Source organism: Canis lupus, chromosome 26 (assembly GCF_003254725.2).
Source record: "Canis lupus dingo isolate Sandy chromosome 26, ASM325472v2, whole genome shotgun sequence".
In the NCBI taxonomy this organism is placed as follows: Eukaryota; Metazoa; Chordata; class Mammalia; order Carnivora; family Canidae; genus Canis; species Canis lupus.
The window spans coordinates 23,451,463-23,470,060 of NC_064268.1; the positions used below are offsets into that span (position 1 = coordinate 23,451,463).

Genomic DNA, 18,598 nt, shown 5'->3' on the forward strand with positions numbered 1-18,598 from the left:
TTTTATGCTGTGTTGTGAATGGAAGAGTCTAAAAGTTTAGACTCAAAAAAGGCTTAGATAAATGCTTAGTACCCTTTTGATGACCATGGAATGGAGTTGAGGGAAGTGGGAAATTGCCCTAAGCATGTGTTCCATGGAGCCTTTGGCTATGGGGCTGGGTCAGGGTCTCCTTTTGGGCTTACTGGGAGTTTGTTTAAAGGGATTATTGTTGTTAGTCCTGACAGGCTGTCACATCTTCTCCATAGACAAGTACACATGATCTCTTCTGGGTGTTTCCCTGCAGGGTTTCCAGGTCCTTGTGGAGATGGAGTGGCTGGATTTTGGCCACAAGTTTGCCGACCGTTGTGGTCATGGGGAGAACTCCGATGATCTGAATGAGCGCTGCCCAGTGTTTCTGCAGTGGCTTGACTGCGTTCATCAGCTTCAGAGGCAATTTCCTTGCTCTTTTGAGTTCAATGAAGCATTCCTTGTGAGTTTGGGCTTGTAATTCTTCATCTTGGGGACCTTCTAAAATTATGGGGGGTGTCAACACAAATGTTTGTGGGCTAGTTTTCACCTGAAACTATGCATTCTTTTTAGAATTTAATGAGAAGCCATTCTTTCTCCCAGTAATAATTAAAAACAGTAAGAAGTGTGTGTTTATTCACTGAATCCAGGTGTGTTAGCTTTGCGTAAAGTCTTTTGAGTTGTTTTAGACTTAACTTTTAAAATAGATGATAGAGGGGCACCTGGGTGGCTCAGTCAGTTAAGGGTCTGTCTGCCTTTGGCTCAAGTTGTGATCTAGAATCCTGGGATTGAGCCCCACATTAGGCTCTCTGCTCAATAAGGAATCTGCTTCTCCTTCTCCCTCTGCCACTGCCCCAGTTTGCTCTAATAAATAAATAAAGTCTTTTTAAAATTTAAAACAATAAAATAGATGATAGAAGTCCTAACTACTTAGAGAAATTAATGGGAGTGCCTGGCTGGCTCAGTCAGTGGAGCATGTGACTCTTGATCTCAGGGTTATAAGTTCTAGCCTCCTGATGAGTATAGAGATTACTTAAAATAGAGAAGTAATAGAATATCCTCTGCTCCCTCAATCCGTTTGCCACCCCACCCCCCACTTGCTGTCCCTTATCCTTTGACAGAGGACTCACTGTCCTTGCCCTGTTCCAGCCCCTCCCTCCATTGCTGCACTGGCCCCCACTGCCTTTCTCTGCTCAGTTGCGTGGTGCCAGCATTTCTCCTCTCTGCCTTTTGCATTGGTGTATTTCCCTCTCTACCACATTGTTGCCGTTAATACACAGACATGGTGTAGTGCCTTTTATCCCCTCAAAACCGTTTACCAGCTTTGCATCTCTTGCCAACTATTAGTCTCACTTCCTGTATCTCATCTCTTCACAGCAGAGCTCCTCAAGTCTTCTGCATTTACTGTCTCAAATTCCTTTTTTCACATTCTTGCTCTAAAACCCAATCCAGTCAGGTCCAGAGCTGTGACTTCCATGTTGCTAATCCAGTGATCTGCTTTCAGTCTTGATCTTGTTAAGAAATTTTTTTTTAATTGAGGTATAATTGACACTTTAACATGCTAGTTTCAGGTATACAACACAGTTATTATTCTAAATTTGCGTATTTTGAAATAATCACAATCAGTAGCTAACATCCATTACCACACAATTTTTTTTTCTTGTGAGGAGAACTTTTAAGAGCTACTCTCTTAGCAACTTTCAAATATGCACTAGAATATTATTAACTGTAGCCACCTTCCTGTATATTACATCCCTAGGGCTTAATTTTATAACTGGAAGTTTGTATCTTTGTCTTCATCTTACTCTTTGGTACTATTTAATCACACCTTTCTTTTTCTTTTTCTTTTTCTTTTTCTTTTTCTTTTTTAAATATGGAACGCAAAAAAAATAATAAATAAATAAATAAATAAATAAATAAATAAATAAATAAATAAATAAGGAACGCTTCACAAATTTGCATGTCATCCTTGCACAGGGGCCATGCTAATCTTCTCTGTATCGTTCCAATTTTAGTATATGTGCTGCCGAAGCAAGCACAATCACACCTTTCTTGACACCTATTCTTCAGTTGACTGCCAACACACACTTTGCCTTGTTTCTTCTCTGTCTCACTAGCTGGTCCTTTCTGTTTCCTGTTTGTCCATATTTTCCCAGTGCTGGATGTTTGAATGCTCCAGGACTCAGCCTCCAAGGTGCTTCTATAGCTTACTGCCTCTCTGAGGATTTCATCTAGTCCATTGCTATTCATGATTCCCATCTTTATAATTATGTCTTCAGCTCAGATCTCTCCATTTAACTCCAGACTCACATACCCAACTGTGACTACTCAGTATCTCCATGTGGATGTCCTAATGGTATTTCACATTGAACATTTTAACATGTTCGAAACTTGGTTCCTGATTTCCACATCTTCCCATCCCCACATCTGATCTTCTAGAAGTCTTTAGCCTCACCAGGTTGCAACTCAGTCTTTCCATTTATTTAGGGCAGAAACTTGCATGCTTAATTCTCCTTTCTCTTTCATACTCCACGTTTTATTCTCTCAGCAGATTCTGCAGCTTTACTTCCAAAATCTGTCTAAAACCTGGATACTGGAGTGTCTGGGTGGCTCAGTTGGTAAAGTGTCTGCCTTCAGCTTAGGTTGTGTCCTGGGACTGAGGCCCACATTGGGCTCCCTGCTCAGCGGGGAGCCTGCCTCTCCCATTCCCCCTGCTGCTTCCCCTCCCCTTGCTGCTCCCCCTGCTTGTGCTCTTGTGTGCTCTGTCAAGTAAATAAAATCTTAAAAAAAATAAATAAATAAAAATATAAATATAAATAAATAAATAAATAAATAAACAAATAAATAAATAAAACCTGATTACTTCTTGCTGTCTTCTACTATTCCCACACTGGTCCAAGTTACCACCATCTTCTGCCCCAATTCTGGAGAGTCAGCCCACCAACTCGAGGGATCCTTTGTTTACTTTAGAAAGAGAGAGCCACACAAGCAGGGGGAGGGCCAGTAGGAGAGGGAGAGAATCTCAAGCAGACTCCCTGCTGAGCACATCATTGATAAGCACTGAGCCTGACATGGGGCTCAGTCTCACTACCCCAAGATCACAACCTGAGCCAAAATCAAGAGCCCACAGCTTAACTAACTGAACCACCCAGGCTCCCCTAGAGGGATCCTTCTAAAACATAATTCAGACCATGTCATTCCTCTGCTCAAGAACCTCCAATGACTCCATTTCACACAGAGTAAAAATCAGTCATTAAAATGGCCTGCAGAGCTGTCCTAGACATTACTTGTCTAGATTCATTTCCTATCATTGCCTTCCTTCTGCAATGTCCTTCAGTTACACTAGCCTACTTCTCTTTCTTGGAAGTTGTAAGCACTTGCTCGGTCAAGACCATTGTGCTGGCTGTTGCCTTTGCCTGGAGCATTTCCCCCTGAGATACCCTCTTAACTTGCTTTCTCACTTCTCCTGCTGCCCGTATGTGCCCTGTCCCTCTCACCTTGCCTTAATTGTGGTCCACAGCATGGTCACCCCTCCCCTACAACTAGAACCAGCTCCATCAGGGCGGGATAGGTGTCTGATTATTGTTGCCTATCCAGGCCCCATAGAAATGTCTGGGGTATGTCAGATGCTCAGGAATGATTTGTTGAGTGAAAAGTTGTTTAGAAGTGCGTTCTCAAAATGAATGAATGAATGAATGAATGAATGAATGAATGAATAATAAAAGAAGTGCGTTCTCAGTTCAGACTTGAGTTGCACACTGACCTGTTTCTGTACCCAGGTGATATATCTGTCCTCTGGGGTGTGCCTATTAACTTAGGACTCTCCAGACTGGTTACCAGGGAGGCCTAAGAGGAGAGAGGGTGCCAGCAATCTCTCTTTGCTCTTTTGACTCAGGAATGCTATGGTTGAGGTTGGCGCTCAGGGATTGGTGTGGTGAGGAGGCAGCTCTTGGTGTGGCTTACTTGGTTCCCCCCATCCTTACGGATCTGAGGTGCTCTTAGGGATGTTGGGGAAGGGGGTGCTCAGTGGGGCTACCCTTCCCCCAGAGAATGTGTACCCTATTGCTTTATTTTGGACTCCCACAGGTGAAACTGGTGCAACATACCTATTCCTGCCTGTTTGGAACATTCCTGTGCAACAACGCCAAGGAGAGAGGAGAAAAGCATACTCAGGAGCGGACATGTTCTGTGTGGTCACTGCTTCGGGCAGGCAACAAGGCTTTCAAAAACCTACTGTATTCCTCTCAGTCAGAAGCCGTATGTATCCTTCAGCCTTTCCTCTCTGATCAGAAGGAGTTTGGGGGTGGTGATATATGGGTGCCTTTGTCAGTAGAGACTGTTTTCTCAGAGGCATCTCTGTTGTCTCTAGGTGGGTTGGTTCCATTTTTTTTCCATCTGTCCCAAAAAAGGCTTATTTCCAGGTGCTGCTCTGACCTGTTTCTGCCCACTCTTTGCTCAGGGTGGTTTGATTTAATATACATCTTTATTTTGCCACTCCAGACACAAATCTTTTCTGGCATCTCTGTCAGAGCTTAACTCACTCTTAGCATATTCTAACAAGTGGAAGGGGAACCTAAATTGTCCGCTAGATGTGCCTGATAGCTCAGAAGGAGCTGCCACCAGACCCCTGGCACCCTTCCAGTGTCATCAGGTGATGATAGGTACTGCAGCTCCTGCAGAAAAGTGTGTATGACATTAGCATGTGTGTCTGTGTGATTTTTCTGCTCACATGGAGAACTAGCAGGCCCTTTAAGACTTTGTTCTTTTTTTTTTTTTTTTTTAAGATTTTATTTATTTATTCATGAGAGACATAGAGAGAGAGAGGCAGAGACACAGGCAGAGGGAAAGCAGGCTCCATGCAGGAAGCCTGACATGGGACTCGATCCCAGGTCTTCAGGATCCCACCTGGGCTGAAGGCAGCACTAAACCGCTGAGACACCCAGGCTGCACAAGACTTTGTTCTTCAAAGGAACACCTTCTGTTACACAGAGGACAGGAGACACGCACATCTGTGTTGTTCCTTTTGTCAAAAATGCATATTAAATTCTAAAGTCAAAAGGAGGCTAATTAGAGGTTATATTGCTTTGCTGGACTGGTAATATGCTTCTATTTAAGTAGTCAAAGGAAAGATTTACACTAACTGCTTCTCTTTTCACTCTGCCTGTTGGAGAAGTCACAATACAGGAAGAAAATTCCCTTCTTTTCACATGATTAAAATGATCCTATAGGACAGGTTTGACAGTGTCTTCTGAAGCCACATTATTATACCAAGAAACAGTCACCATCTAGTGGAGTGACTCACTTTCATATGCAGTAAAAGCAATAAATTAAGTTGATATGAAAATCAGTCATTTGATAAAGGGGACCTAAGAAATAATTAATGAGAAATAGATGTAAAAACTCCTCTTGGATTTTTGTACCCACAAGAGTGGGAAGTGGCAGGTGGTACAAGACCTGGTGAATGTTCCAGCTTGGTGATTACATTTGACCCTCATTTCTAAAGACTTGTTGGGACTTATTTAAACCTATATCCTCACTGCTCTCTTCTCAGGTGCTGTATCCTGTGTGCCACGTGCGTAACCTGATGCTGTGGAGTGCAGTGTACTTGCCCTGCCCATCCCCGTCTACCCCCGTGGATGACAGCTGTGCGCCATATCCAGCACCTGGCACTAGCCCTGATGATCCGCCCCTGAGCCGGTGAGCCCAGAGGGTTGATGCCAAGGCCTGGAGTCCTACCTGGGTGTACTTCTGTGTAGACTCATCCAGGCATAGTTAGAGATCATGATATTATCTGGCTCCACACATCTTGCTTAGATCTCTGAAGTCTTCTCAGGGAAAGTATAAGGGTTTCAGGCTACAAGGCCATTAAGAGCCTCATTTCCTGAAGGGCATTGGGCCTTGTCACTATATTGTTTTTTGCTGCATGCACCGAGCAGCTTCTCAGTGATGGAGTAAACCTCTGAGTTCCTTGTGACCCTCTGGCTTGAGTTTCCGCCACTGCACTGTACTCCTTCCTGTCTTTCTGCTGTCACTTGCCTTTTTAGGCCAAAAAGGCAGATGCCATCAGATGATAGAAAGTTTGGCTTTGCCACTTGAGAATTAAGTTTATTGAATTCAGACTGCTAAATAAATTAATGTATTATTTACATTAATAGCAGAAAAATCAGCAATGCTACTTTGCTTTGTCAATAGTTGAAAAACAGCAGCATCATGAATGTTTTTTTAAAATAGCATTTGCTATTAGTTTGTGTGAGCACGGGGTTGGGCAGGGTGAGTGGAGGATAAGAAGAAATTTGCAGACTAGAGGAAGGGCTTTGCTGGGACTTTGCTTTTCCATCTGTCTCAGCCTCACTTTAGAGATGCCATAGATCCTTGAATAACTATGGACCCAATTATGAAACAACTGCCTTTTAAAATCAGTTGTCTCCTGCTTTCATCTGAACAGCCTCACATTCTCATTCCCTCAAACTCCTTTTGTTTAGGCTACCAAAGACTAGATCATTTGACAATCTGACTACAGCTTGTGACAACACAGTGCCTCTAGCCAGCCGGCGCAGCAGTGACCCAAGTCTGAATGAGAAGTGGCAGGAGCACAGGCGCTCCCTGGAATTGAGCAGCCTGGCTGGTCCCGGGGAGGAGCCTTCTGATCCTGACAGCCTGGGGAAGCCAACCAAAGTGCTGGGCGGTGCTGAGCTGTCTGTAGCAGCTGGAGTGGCCGAGGGGCAGATGGAGAACATTTTGCAAGAGGCCACCAAAGAGGAGAGCGGGATAGAGGAGCCTGCCCAGAGGGGGAGCACTGAGATGCAGGAGGTCAAAAAGGAGGCTCTCTTAGAAAAGGGGAAGACCCCTGAGGGCTCAGCCATTGTCCTTCCTCAAGAACCAGAACTGGGTGATGCTCCTCTGGCGAACCATCCCGGCACTAACCTTTCTGGATTCTCACAGGGTATTCCTGAGCAACAGGGTGGGCACAGTGTTCTCCCTGGTTCTCTCCAGGAGTCCCCCAGGGGAGAGGATGCCCAGGAGGTCCCTGTGGAACAGTTCCGAATAGCTATCACAGAGGAAAGAGAGGAGGCATTTCTTCCAATCCCAGTAGATACAAAAGTTGGCTATGATACCTCACAGTCAAGTTCTCTGCTGCCCTCCCAAGTCCCAGTTGAGGCCAGAGGACCAAGCACGGACAGTTCAGTGGACATGTTAATAGAAGATCAAGTCAAGTCAGAAAGTGGGCCCAAAGGCCATCATAGACCTTGCCTGGTAAACAGTGGCTGGTTCAGTGGCAAGGACATGCTTCCTCAAGCCACAGAGCCCCAGCCTTCAGAGAAGAGCCTAGCTGAGAGGCCCCAAGTGGGATCTGTGGTACATAGGACTTCCCCTGGCAGCACCCACAGCCCAACGCATTCTCCTTGTGCCTTGCCTTTAGCTGAATGTAAAGAGGGGCTTGTGTGCAATGGTGCCCCAGAGACTGAAAATAAGGCTTTAGAGCAATCCCCAGGGCTTAGCACCCTCCAGAAGCACCCCACCCCCAACGGGCACTGCACCAATGGGGAGGCTGGTAGGAGCAAGGACTCACTGAGCCGCCAGCTGTCTGCTACAAGCTGCAACTCTGCCCACTTACACTCAAGGAACTTGCACCACAAGTGGCTGCACAGCCACTCGGGGAGGCCATCTACAACGGGCAGCCCCGACCAGCCTTCGCGCAGCCACCTGGACGATGATGGCATGCCTGTATACACAGACACCATCCAACAGCGCCTGCGTCAGATTGAGTCAGGCCACCAGCAGGAAGTGGAGACCTTGAAGAAACAAGTGCAGGAGCTCAGGAGTCGCCTGGAGAGCCAGTACCTGACCAGCTCCCTACGTTTCAATGGGGACTTTGGGGATGAAGTGGTGAGTAGACCACGGTGCCTCGATAGCTGCCCAAGGAGAGGGCACACTGAGGCTGGACGCTTTTTGTGCCCAGTGCACAGTGATTGGCACAGATTTCTAAAAGAATTGTTAAGGTCCAGAGTAGTCCTGTTGAGAGGCTGGAGATCAGCCTCAGCCATGTGAATGGCAGTCTGCCTATTATTTCCTGCCTTGCTTACTTGCCACAGGTGTCCTGTTTAGGCAGTTAGGATAAGGAAGAGAGGATCACGTTTTAAGGAAGGGCATGAACTCCTGGGCAGAATGACATTAGTAGGGCAACGTCAAATTGTAATGCCTGTCCTCCCCAGTAACTAGTAAACTTGGCTCCCTCTCCATCCTTCCCTTCCCCCCGCCACTGCCCCCAAACACAAGCTGTAGGTATGAAGATTTAGTTTAACAGATGTTTGTACCTGTCCTGTGGTGGGTGATGGCAGTAGAAATGGGGAGAAGGGATTAGTTTCTGGCACTGTGGAGGAGTTAGCATTGATGGGGCCTGGAAGTGGTGCTATGTGATGGGGAGTTTCTAAGGGAGGTGCTGTCCTCACTGGCTGGGTCTGACTTGATGTGTTCAAGTACAAGCGTGAGCCTGGCTCTGAAGCAGTCAGCGTACATTAAAGGCGGGCTCATCCAATGACTTTCAATTCAAACTGACTTCTCAGTGTTTCCTTCATACTAATGATGGTTTCTCATTTTCCCAAAGAGTCCTTCAGAGAAAGGAGGACATGCCCAAAGCACTCAGTTTCAGCACGCAGATGTAAGTGGCAGGGTCGGATTAACGGACTCATTGGAGCAGCTGACACTGAGTTCACACTCCATCCTGATCACTTCTGTCCCCCTCACTTCCTTTAACCCAAGGCCCATCTTTCCACTGCAGAGTCACCGCGCACAGCCTTAGACCTGTGTATCTCTCTTCCACCTGAGTCCAGCCCGGTCTCTGCACCTGCTCAGCCCATTTCTTGATGCCGGATGTGCCTACAGATCTGGCAGGCCCACCCAGAGTCCCCGGTGCTCCCTTCCTTACCAAGCCAGGTTCATTCTGTTCAGCTCTGTTTGTTTGCCAACAGACTTCAATCCCCGACTCGGAAAGCAATCTGGATCAGAACTGTTTGTCTCGCTGCAGCACAGAGATTTTCTCTGAAGCCAGCTGGGAGCAGGTGGATAAACAGGACACGGAGGTACAGGCTCAGCCCCTGTTCTGAGTGCCGTCCATGCAACTGTTTTATGGTTCTTCTCCACCCCTATCCCTGTCCCGTACCCCTGGCTAAGGAAAAACCTCATAGCACACTTAGCCTTGAGCCTCTGTGAATCCCCATCAAGCCTAGAATTTCTGACCCAGGGAGACTCAGCAAGCTGGTCCTCTCTCCACCTTGTCTCTGTTAACTAGAGCCTTGCCATAGTGACCCAGGGTGCTGCTGTCTGATACTTTATCTCAGGGGAGTTTGGAGTCCCCTCTAGGGAAACGATTTGGACGCCTTTCTTGTACTGCTGACATCAACCTGTTGGGCTGGTGCCACCAGAGCCAATATGGTCTTTGTGACTGTTGCTGCCCCCAGCATGGCTCTGTGGCTCCAGCTGGATGGCCCATCTCCTGTCACTAACCTGGTCCCATCTCTTTTACAGATGACCCGTTGGCTACCTGACCACCTGGCTGCCCACTGCTATGCATGCGACAGCGCCTTCTGGCTCGCCAGCAGGAAGCACCACTGCAGGTGCCATTTGGGGGGTTTGGTGGGGTGGGCCAGGATTTGGAGGCTGAGATTTGGCCCACAGAGCCTGCAGCTTGGAGAAATGTGGGTGTCTGGCTGGCGGTGTCCCATCTGAGGCAGATCCTGGGGTCTACAAGGCTCCAGCTTATCTTTTTGGGCCTCTAAAATTGGTGTTTGCCCTTGGTGTCTTTTTCCAATTCAGAGTGATCATGACTAAATTTTAAAATGTGCAAATGATGACCCCTTGTGTCTGTTTTGCTTCCTGGATTAGCAGAGCAACAGCCACCACCCAAATTACCATTTCTTATTCCTAGAATACCATTTCTTCCCGTTCAGAATGGCTTCAGTGAGCAAAAGTTTTCTTGCTGTGGGCAGGGAACTTCATTTTCCTACTCCTTACCCTGCTCCCTGACCCTAAACTTTTCCTTGTGCCAGTAGTGAGGAGAACTAGCTGTGGGAAACTAGTAGGGACAGCTGAGGACATGACATAGTCTTCAATCCTTAAGGCTTGTGACTTCTTTCTTCTTGATTGGGGTAGTTAGTTGCTAGGGATGCTTTGCCCCAGCTGAGGTGGCAACTATATAGATATGTTCAGTGTTCTTGGGACAGGAATTTTATCTGAATCCTGACCATAGCTCACCCAGATGAGTGAACCCAGGTAGAAAATGGAACCACCTCTTTGTCTAGTGATGATGCTTCTAGGACTGTATATCTCCCTACCCTGCACCCCAAGCCCAAATGTCTTTGGTTGGCTTCTCCTCTGAGCTCTCTTTCCCCTCCTTGCAGGGACACTGACCGTGTTGATCAAACGTGGTGAGCATTTGCAACAACCTGTCTGTGATGTCTGCACATCTATAATAACTTCTCCACACTAACGCTGCCATTTCCCCTTCTCTGCACTCATTGGGATGAAGCCCGGGGCTAGGAGTGCAGGCAGGCAGGTGGGCTTGGGGGGAAACCAAAGCAGCCAGCTGAGGAGACTATTAAGGCTGAGTCAGGCTGCAACTATACACTCCCCTCCTGACCACATAGGTCAGCTCAGCCATCTTGGCTCGTGCCTGAGAAGCAGTGCTTCAGCAGGGGCTGGTCTTGTGGCATAGCCAGTTGGGTTTTCAGAGCTATTTCTTGTGGGTTAGTCCTTCATTGGGATGCTAGAATGATGCTTCATGATCTCCAAGTCAGAGAGCATTGCCTTTAAAAAAAAAAAAAAAACAAAGAGACCAGGACTGAACAGAGGTGGTCTTTCCAGAGAACTGTTTTACATGGAAGACTTTAGTGGAGGGTTCCACTTAGGGTCTATCAGGACCCCCTGAAAGAAGCCAGATAGAAAAGCTTACCTGATCCAGTTCGTATCAGGATGGACTCCAGCAGATAGGTTAAATAGATGGAAACATTCAAAAGTAGATTTAGGTGATTTTTCTGTGTAACCATAGGTTCTTGCCGATTCATGCTTTCCAGAAACATGAAGTGCTTACTGCGTTCTAGAAGATGAAGTTGTGTGTGTTTTAGTTCTGTCCTTCCATTCCCCCATGTCTAGCCTTTCCTTTTTGTGTGGTGTGGGGTTTTTTTTTTTGTTTGTTTGTTTTTTTATGTCCCCAAAGGGTATTTAGTATTCTCTCCTCTGTGTGCAGGTGGTTCTTAATTCAGCAGGGGGTTTGTATTCTGAGGAGCATAAATGAAAAGGTAGTGAGTGATACAGGCTGAGGAAGAGGATTTCGCTTCAGCTGCTTTCCCCAAGTCTTTGGTATGTCAGGTTCCTTGAAGACTCCCATTCTTGGGTTTATTGAGGTTGATTTGTACTTTAGGGCCTAACAAAGTGGGGTTGTAAGATGGGCAGAAACTTACCCTCTGCCAGTTCTTTTCCTTTCAGTGGTGAAGGGCAGCTGTTTGGATGTGTGTACCTGTCCTGCATGGACACAGAGTCAGGCTTTCAAGTGGAGGAGGTGAAGGGAGGCTTGGGGCCTGGTACAGTCAGGCCTTCAGGTGGAGCTCTGATAGTCCCTGGTAGTTGCATGGGGGCAGGGGAATGAGCCATAATTGACTGACACCTATCTAATAAGGGGGCTGTTTGTGCACGTGTGTTCATCTGTACTCTTGTCCTTTCACCCTGAGCATGTGTCACTGGTTGCTTGTCTTCTGGCTTTGCATGCTGGCAGCAGGGCAGTTCTAGATGGCAATAGTCTGTTCTCCATGTTGCTGCCTCCGAGCCTCTGGAAAAATAGCAAGTTGGACAAGGCCCCTCCCTCCCCAGCTAGGCTAGGTAGTTTGTCTCAGCTGAGGGGCTCGGAGGTAGTTCCATTGGACTCTGGCCTCTCTGTGACCACAGGCTACACGGAGGCCAGTGCCCAGGTGAGTTTGGCCAACTGGGTTTTTCTGGGCCAAGAGTTAGCCAGTGATCTAGCAGCTGCTCCTGCCTTGGGCCCTTTTGTTTTCCTTGGATCTCTCTTGAGCAGCATCCTCTTGTATACCTGGTAACCTTGAGCCATAATGGTGAGGCAGCCAAGTGTCCTTGGCCCTAAAGTCACAGTGGTGTGCAACTGTACTAGGCAGGGATGCCCCACACACACACTTGGCTTATTCCTGGGCTAGACAAATGAAATGGTTCACTCTTGGAGGAGTCTCCAGCACATCCGAATTACATATAACAAAGTTCTGTCTTCTAAAGTTGGTTTCCCCACACCATACCTGCTACTGAAACTAACTGTGTTTTGTTTATTCTTTTCATCTCAAGGAATTGTGGGAATGTGTTCTGCTCCAGTTGTTGTAATCAGAAGGTTCCAGTTCCCAGCCAGCAGCTCTTTGAACCCAGTCGAGTATGCAAGTCTTGCTATAGCAGCCTACATCCCACAAGCTCCAGCATTGACCTTGAACTGGACAAGCCCATTGCTGCCACTTCAAACTGAAGCTCAGTGACCTGGGGCGAGCAGAGGCCAAGCTGCTGTTCCTCTGACAGGCCCACACAGCCTGGGCAGACCGAGAGGCCCGTGCACTTTGGAATGGGGGCATGGAACCAACCACCTGTGCAGAGTGACAGAAATTTGGGATGTACCACTGGATTGTAGATTGATTTTTCTGCCCCCCCCCCCCCCCCTTTCCTCTCCCTTCTCCATCTTCCCTCTGCCTCCAAAAAAGAAAGAAGTCCCCTGGTTGTCTTAATTTTTTTTTTTTTTTAATGGAAGACCAGAGGTTGCCAGGCCCCCTGTAACTGTAACTGTTGAGCCGCCTGCTGTCCTGTGATGCTGAGGGTTAGCTTGGTTCCTCAGGATGGGAGGAGACTGGTCAGAGTCAGGAGTTGGAGGCCCGAGATATAGTGAATGGGGAAGCAAACCAGGGCTGATGTTTTTGACTATTCCTCATGCCACTGCCACATCAGAACTGAATGGAAAAACCTTTGCTGCTGAGGAGGCTGAAGCATCTTCCCTCGGAGCAGTGCCCCGAATGCCCTCTACCTCCTGAGAGGAGCCCGGCCAGTCTCACCTCGCAGATAAATGGGATCGACATTTGGAGGGAAGGGCACATAATAAACAGAACTCTTCCAGGCCCCCCCTTTGAGGAAGGAAGGTGTTTGATCCTCTGAGGCAAGTGAGAGGGCCTGGGGATGGGGGTGCCAGCATGTTCTCTCTTGCATGGGATTCTGTTTTTAACTTGTCTCTAGATAGTCTAGGGTTCCCTTCACTGTCATAAGTATGCCTCCCTCGGCCAGATTGTGTAGCACTTCCCACCCTCAGGCATAAGAGTGCAGACTGGCCAGAGTGCAGTGTCCTGCTGCCGTGGCCAAGGCCAAAGCCTGCCCTGAGCCCGGGCACACCTGGAAGCCCCTTCTGGGGCCTGGTCCCCCAAACAATCTCTCTTCCTTGACCAGCACAGGGAAATCCAGACTCAGGGTTCCAAAAATTTCCCATTCCCAAACCAAACAAATCATGGATCTCCCCCTTAAGGGGTAGAATCAGCCTTTGAGAGTGCAAGCCTCTGGAAAAGGGAGCATGTCCCATACAATCAGCCTTCCTCCTCCTTCCCTTCTTGGGGCAGTGGGAAGGGCCCATCAGTCCCCCTGCCCTGCCCCTGTGCTGCTGGCCAGCAGTGAGGGGCCACTTGGTGACTCTGCAGGGTTCTTTAGAAAAGTGACACAGCCCGTAGGAGATTTGGGGCACCTTTCCTCAGTAAGCTTTGATGTGGTCCAAAAAGAGCCTTAAATCAAGAATATTTGTGAGTGAGTGTGGGGGAAGGGTGGAGAAGAGTTTAGGTTTGTGCTTTGTAATCTTGGCATCCATGTTTTGTGCCTGCCCTCCCTCTTGGGGAAGGGCCATGCTTGGCTCTGCTAAAAGCTGCTAACTGGTAATGGTGGATTGTGGTGAGCAGATGGGGGTGAGGCCAGGGAACCCTCTGATCCTTTGGAAGCAATTCCCTGGCCAAGGAAAGTTGTGTCTCAGGAAGGTGGCTCCTGTGTGTGCCTGGGTGTGGTTACGACGTGGCCCAGAGCCTACCCTGGAGCTGTCAGTCCAGGCAAAGCCAAGAGCATCTGAGCACGTCTCTGACTTCCCAGTGGCAGCAGGTTGCTCGGAGTTTGAATTTAGTGAAACAGGGTGTAGTTCTTCTCCGCACTCTGTGTGGTCTGGCCGTGCAGGTAGGGAGAAGTCAGTCAGTCTAATTAAAGATTGTGCAGTTCCTAGTGACAGGTGCCAAGAGGTGATGATACGGGTTTCTTGGGTCTGATGTACAGTGTGAATAAATGCTTGCAGCTCTTAGCCCTTTTCGATCAATGAAGCACTTTTTTATTAATATTTTTCTTTGTATGTAAAGGAGGAACCGTAACTCTCCGTAGCTGTACATATAATAACCCTTTTCTCCTAAAGAGGAGTCAGTGAGTGCTCCTATATTTTTCATTTTTTGTCAAAGCAAGAAGTAAATACTTTAGAACTGTTAAATATATAAATAAAGTGAATAAAGTTTAGTGTTCCGCATGGTAGCATTTGCTAACACGTTCTAATTCTTTGCCCTGTGGTTTATTCCCTCTTCATACCTTTTCCCTCTTACACAGCAGCAGCATGAGGTGATACCGGGAAACTGAACTTTGGTAAGGATAACTGCAGCTTTCTATTCTACTCGGGATCTTGGCAAGGAGGTGTACTACAATGCCCAGGCACTGAAACACATTTTCCTTGATGGTTTTGCCCCTAACATCTGTAAAGCTAAAAAGGCAAAGCAATCAGGCATCTTAACAATTAGGGGTTTTTCTTCGTCCAAAGAACTGAGCATCCATAGTAAATATAGTAAATAAAACTACCTCTGGCTTCTAGGCTTCCCCCACACCCCTCGCCCTGGGGAGCATCGGTTGCATCTGCAGCTGTGGTTAAGCACAGAGGCCAGCATGCGGTAGAGCTCAGAAGATGTTGGGGCAGGGGGAGGTGGCTGGAAGTGCTCTGTCTATTGTTCTTGGATGGTAGCATGTGGGTGGGCAGGGAGACCCTGGAAGTAGAAGCGGAAATGGATACGATTGGATTATGTGCCTAAGTGGAGTTTCTTTCCTCCCTCCACACAGAGCACCAAACCTCTGTTCTGTAGACCTGCAACTAGCCAAGCAAGACCATAGTTTCTAGTCACTTCTTGACTAGTTCTTATTCTTCATGGAGGTGTATTTTCTTTTCCCTGCATCACTATTGGGCATCCTTCTCGTCCCGCAGGTCTGTGGGAGAGCTACATGATATAGTTCCTCCCTAGAGAAGGGTGGTACTGAGTAGTGCCCAGCCCTGGGGCCTCCAGTCCAGCATCTCTGGTGAGTTGGCTAGGCTCTAAAGAGTGACCTGTCCAGAGCCTCCCTGAGGGCCTCAACCCTGAGGTAGGCTTTCCAGGGTCACCTTCTGGATGTACTGTCTGCCTAACATATATAAAGTACATAAAGAACTCAGCTGATTCTAGTCTGAAGGCTACAAGTGTGATCTAGCAGGTGTTTGAGAAATAGCTTGTTCTCTGGGAGAAGGTGCCACTTTGGCTATCAGGGAGGCCAGACTGTATTCAGACCAATTTGTAAAAATGAGTGTCATAGCCAATGTGTATCTACACACAGCGCCTTACTGTTCTAAAGTCTAATGTTTAGCCCTCTGCCAGGTAAAAACACTAGCAGAACTTAGCAAGGCTGGCAGGGGCCCGTAGATGGGGAGCTGCTGGGGGCAGGAAGATGAGCCAGCATAGTATGCTGGGGAGACCTGCACAGTGTGGGTCTGAGGGAAGGAGCTGCTGTGGGAGAGGTCTGTGTGCAGAGAAAGGTGGTTATCCAAGGGCAAGGCCAGCTTTCTTTAGGCCCCCACACGGAGGCATTTGGTGTAAAGCAATGGGTACGAACAGTGGCCTTGAGCTGCCAGGATGTCCTCCTTACCTGAACTTTATCTTGGCACTTTCTTAATACTTCCCTTCTTTCTTTACTTTGGCCTTATTCCCAGTCTAAAAAATGATAGGGCTGCCTTAATCCACTGGGAGTTTTCTAGTGAGGATGTACAGAAATTTTTTTCTTTATTTTGTTGATATGCTCACTGTTGATTTCTATGTTAGCAAAGCATATTCTAAGACTTAAAAAGGTATTGTGGCAGATTTGAAGGAGAATGAACAAGATGGTGCCAGAAGATCTGTTAAACAATATCCAGCTATCAAATATACTGAAATGGGAATCAAGGGTATACCCTAGAATAAGATCACAGGCTATTGAGATGACTGATCTACTTTGGCTTCTGTGCATGAAGCTAGGAGGCTCCATGTTTGCTGAAGTTAACTCTACCCCTGACTTTGTATTGATCTTTTAAGAATGAGGGCTGATTTGAAGCTGTTGTAGGATTTCATTTAGCTAGTGCCTGTTTGAGTGACCTGGCCCCAAGGCTGCAGCTGTTCCCTACCCTGAATTCGTAGGGGACAGACTAACAGCACAGTGAAAAATGGGCTGTAGATTGTGGGACAGTGACTGACTCTCCATTTGGAGTTCTGAATAACATGGGAAGAATCCCAGGTGTTTAGTATCTAGTCACATTTTCTAAGGACATTTGTTCTAAATTGAGGTTATTGACAAGTATCTCTAGGGCTGGCAAGTATCTCGAGGGCTGGCAAGTATCTCGAGGGCTGGCATAGAATATGTGAGAGGGCTCTAGCAGTAGGAGGTGGCCTCTGCCTTGTAAGCCTCTGCCTCTTACAACACAAGGCCTGCTGTCTGTCCCCAGCGTGTAACCCTTTTTCCTTTCCTCCATATGCAGAGTTCACTGCTGCACATTTTGCAGAATTAGCAGTTGCCTCCCCTGTCAAACAGGCGTCTTCTGAGCTGGGCCCGTGTTCTGAGGCTTAAGGGGAAGAAGGCCCCCCTGACATGGGAATCACTAGGTTTTTAAATGTTGCTGTTGTATGGGTCACCTTTTCTTACAGTGCTCCTAGCAGTTGCATTTCAGTTGCATTTTCAAGAGAAATTTTTACATTGGTATTTAAGATTGGCCTTTAACTGTTTCCTGATTGGTTTATAAGTTTTTTTTTTTTTTTTAATGCAAACGTAACCTGTGAGGCTCATATGCTGTTTAAGAAACATGCTGTGTGTTGCTGCAGACAGTAGTGCTTGCCTATTGTAACAGCGTTGATTTTGCTGTGGTCTCAGTGACCCTGTAAATGAAATAAATGTGTCCTCTTCACTCACAGTTGTTTAGCCCCTGTGGTTGCCACTGTGTGGTTCTCTAGTCAGTGCCAGGGATGAGGCAGCTCAGCCCCTTAGTTGGTCTAGGAGAGGGAGGGGCCTGGCCAGGAAGGGGCAGCTGGGCTCTGTGTTTCAGAGGCAGGGGACTTGAAATCCTGACCCCTAGAGGTGGAAGGGACCTTCAATCATCTAGTTTCTTCGTGGTTTTCATGCTATTTTGTGAGGTCTTTGGGGGCGGGGCGGGGGGGGGTAGTCCTCAGGCCCATTCAGTATTAGACTTCTAAATAAAATATGATTTGAAGAAAGGTTTTGGTGCTTAAAATAAAAATCTGAAAATGACTGATTTAATCCAAACTCCTGGTTTTTTTGTTGAGGGAAATGAAGCCTCAGGGAGCCGCAAAGACTTACCCATGGTTGTCAATGAATTAACAGCAGACCTTGAATAAGAAACACTCTCCCCGACTCCACCTGCACCATCTCCCAGTGCTCTTGGGCTTCCAGAAGACAAGTTTAGATAAATAGTTATGTTAACCTGATTCTCTTTGAGTTAAGCCAGAAATATTAGAGAAGAGCTTAGTAATTGCTACCAAAAAGGCTTAAACTATGAGCCTGCCTCTTCTCCTAACCCAAATCAAAAAGTTTTGAAATTATAATCATCGTTTTTTAGCCTTTCAAATATATAAATGTTACTAGCATGAATTATCTAAGTTCAAGTAATAACACTGTCTTAACTCAGTGCGGTGTGAGAGCATTTTTACTACAAATAGGTTAGTTGTGAACTGTCTCAGCCTCCAATTTATCTCTGAATTTGACAAAAAAATCCTTATCATATATAGGTAAGCGGTTGCAAATGGTAATAGTCACAGCTTGTCTGCAATCTCTGGTCACTGACAAGTGAAGTAGATGCTTGAAAAGAAAGGATTAATAGAAGAATATTCAACACCTTCTTTCAATCCTTATCCTCTGTGTATCAGAAAGAAACACCCAAAGGTTGTAAATAAGCACTCCTTATTCTGCAGTGAGAGCCACTAGCATGGAGTTGCAGCCGGGCTTGGCGACCCAGCACCAGGCTAGTGCCCTCTGTCCGTGCCCACCCTGAGACGCACAGCTGTGGAGGCCTTACAGAGAGCTTTCAGGCAGTCTAAGCTAGTGTGTGTTTTACATTTGAGTATGCATATTAGAGCTGGGTTTTATTTAATATTTAAGATATTTGAAGCATTTGTTTGCAGAGAACCCCTAAAGCACTGCCACAGAAGCCAGTTTCAAAACCACTTTGGTGAGAGAATCTGAGTTTCCGAGCCCACAGACCTAGGTTTGGAAT

The 18,598-nt window shown here is 46.9% G+C and overlaps 1 protein-coding gene and 1 non-coding gene across 16 annotated transcripts in view; one reads left to right on the forward strand and one right to left on the reverse strand.

The window, feature by feature from the left end:
• Window positions 1-14,583, forward strand: part of MTMR3 (myotubularin related protein 3) — a 141,796-nt gene extending 127,213 nt beyond the window's left edge. For 7 of the 15 annotated variants that reach the window (XM_035706455.2, XM_025474506.3, XM_025474505.3 and 4 more), the window contains 8 exons: window positions 284-469; window positions 4,093-4,263; window positions 5,558-5,703; window positions 6,489-7,893; window positions 8,976-9,086; window positions 9,532-9,620; window positions 10,404-10,430; window positions 12,349-14,583. In XM_035706455.2, coding sequence (XP_035562348.1) covers window positions 284-469; window positions 4,093-4,263; window positions 5,558-5,703; window positions 6,489-7,893; window positions 8,976-9,086; window positions 9,532-9,620; window positions 10,404-10,430; window positions 12,349-12,520 — 2,307 coding nt within the window. In that variant the 3' untranslated portion in view covers window positions 12,521-14,583. Of the gene's footprint in view, window positions 1-283; window positions 470-4,092; window positions 4,264-5,557; window positions 5,704-6,488; window positions 7,894-8,975; window positions 9,087-9,531; window positions 9,621-10,403; window positions 10,431-11,248; window positions 11,362-12,348 lie in introns of all 15 variants that reach the window. The other 8 variants (XM_025474514.3, XM_025474516.3, XM_025474508.3 and 5 more) reach the window with 5 other exon arrangements.
• Window positions 1,939-2,045, reverse strand: LOC112677045 (U6 spliceosomal RNA). Its single transcript, XR_003146814.1, has one exon. It is a non-coding gene; the product is annotated as a U6 spliceosomal RNA (small nuclear RNA).
• Window positions 14,584-18,598: the final 4,015 nt, after the last annotated feature.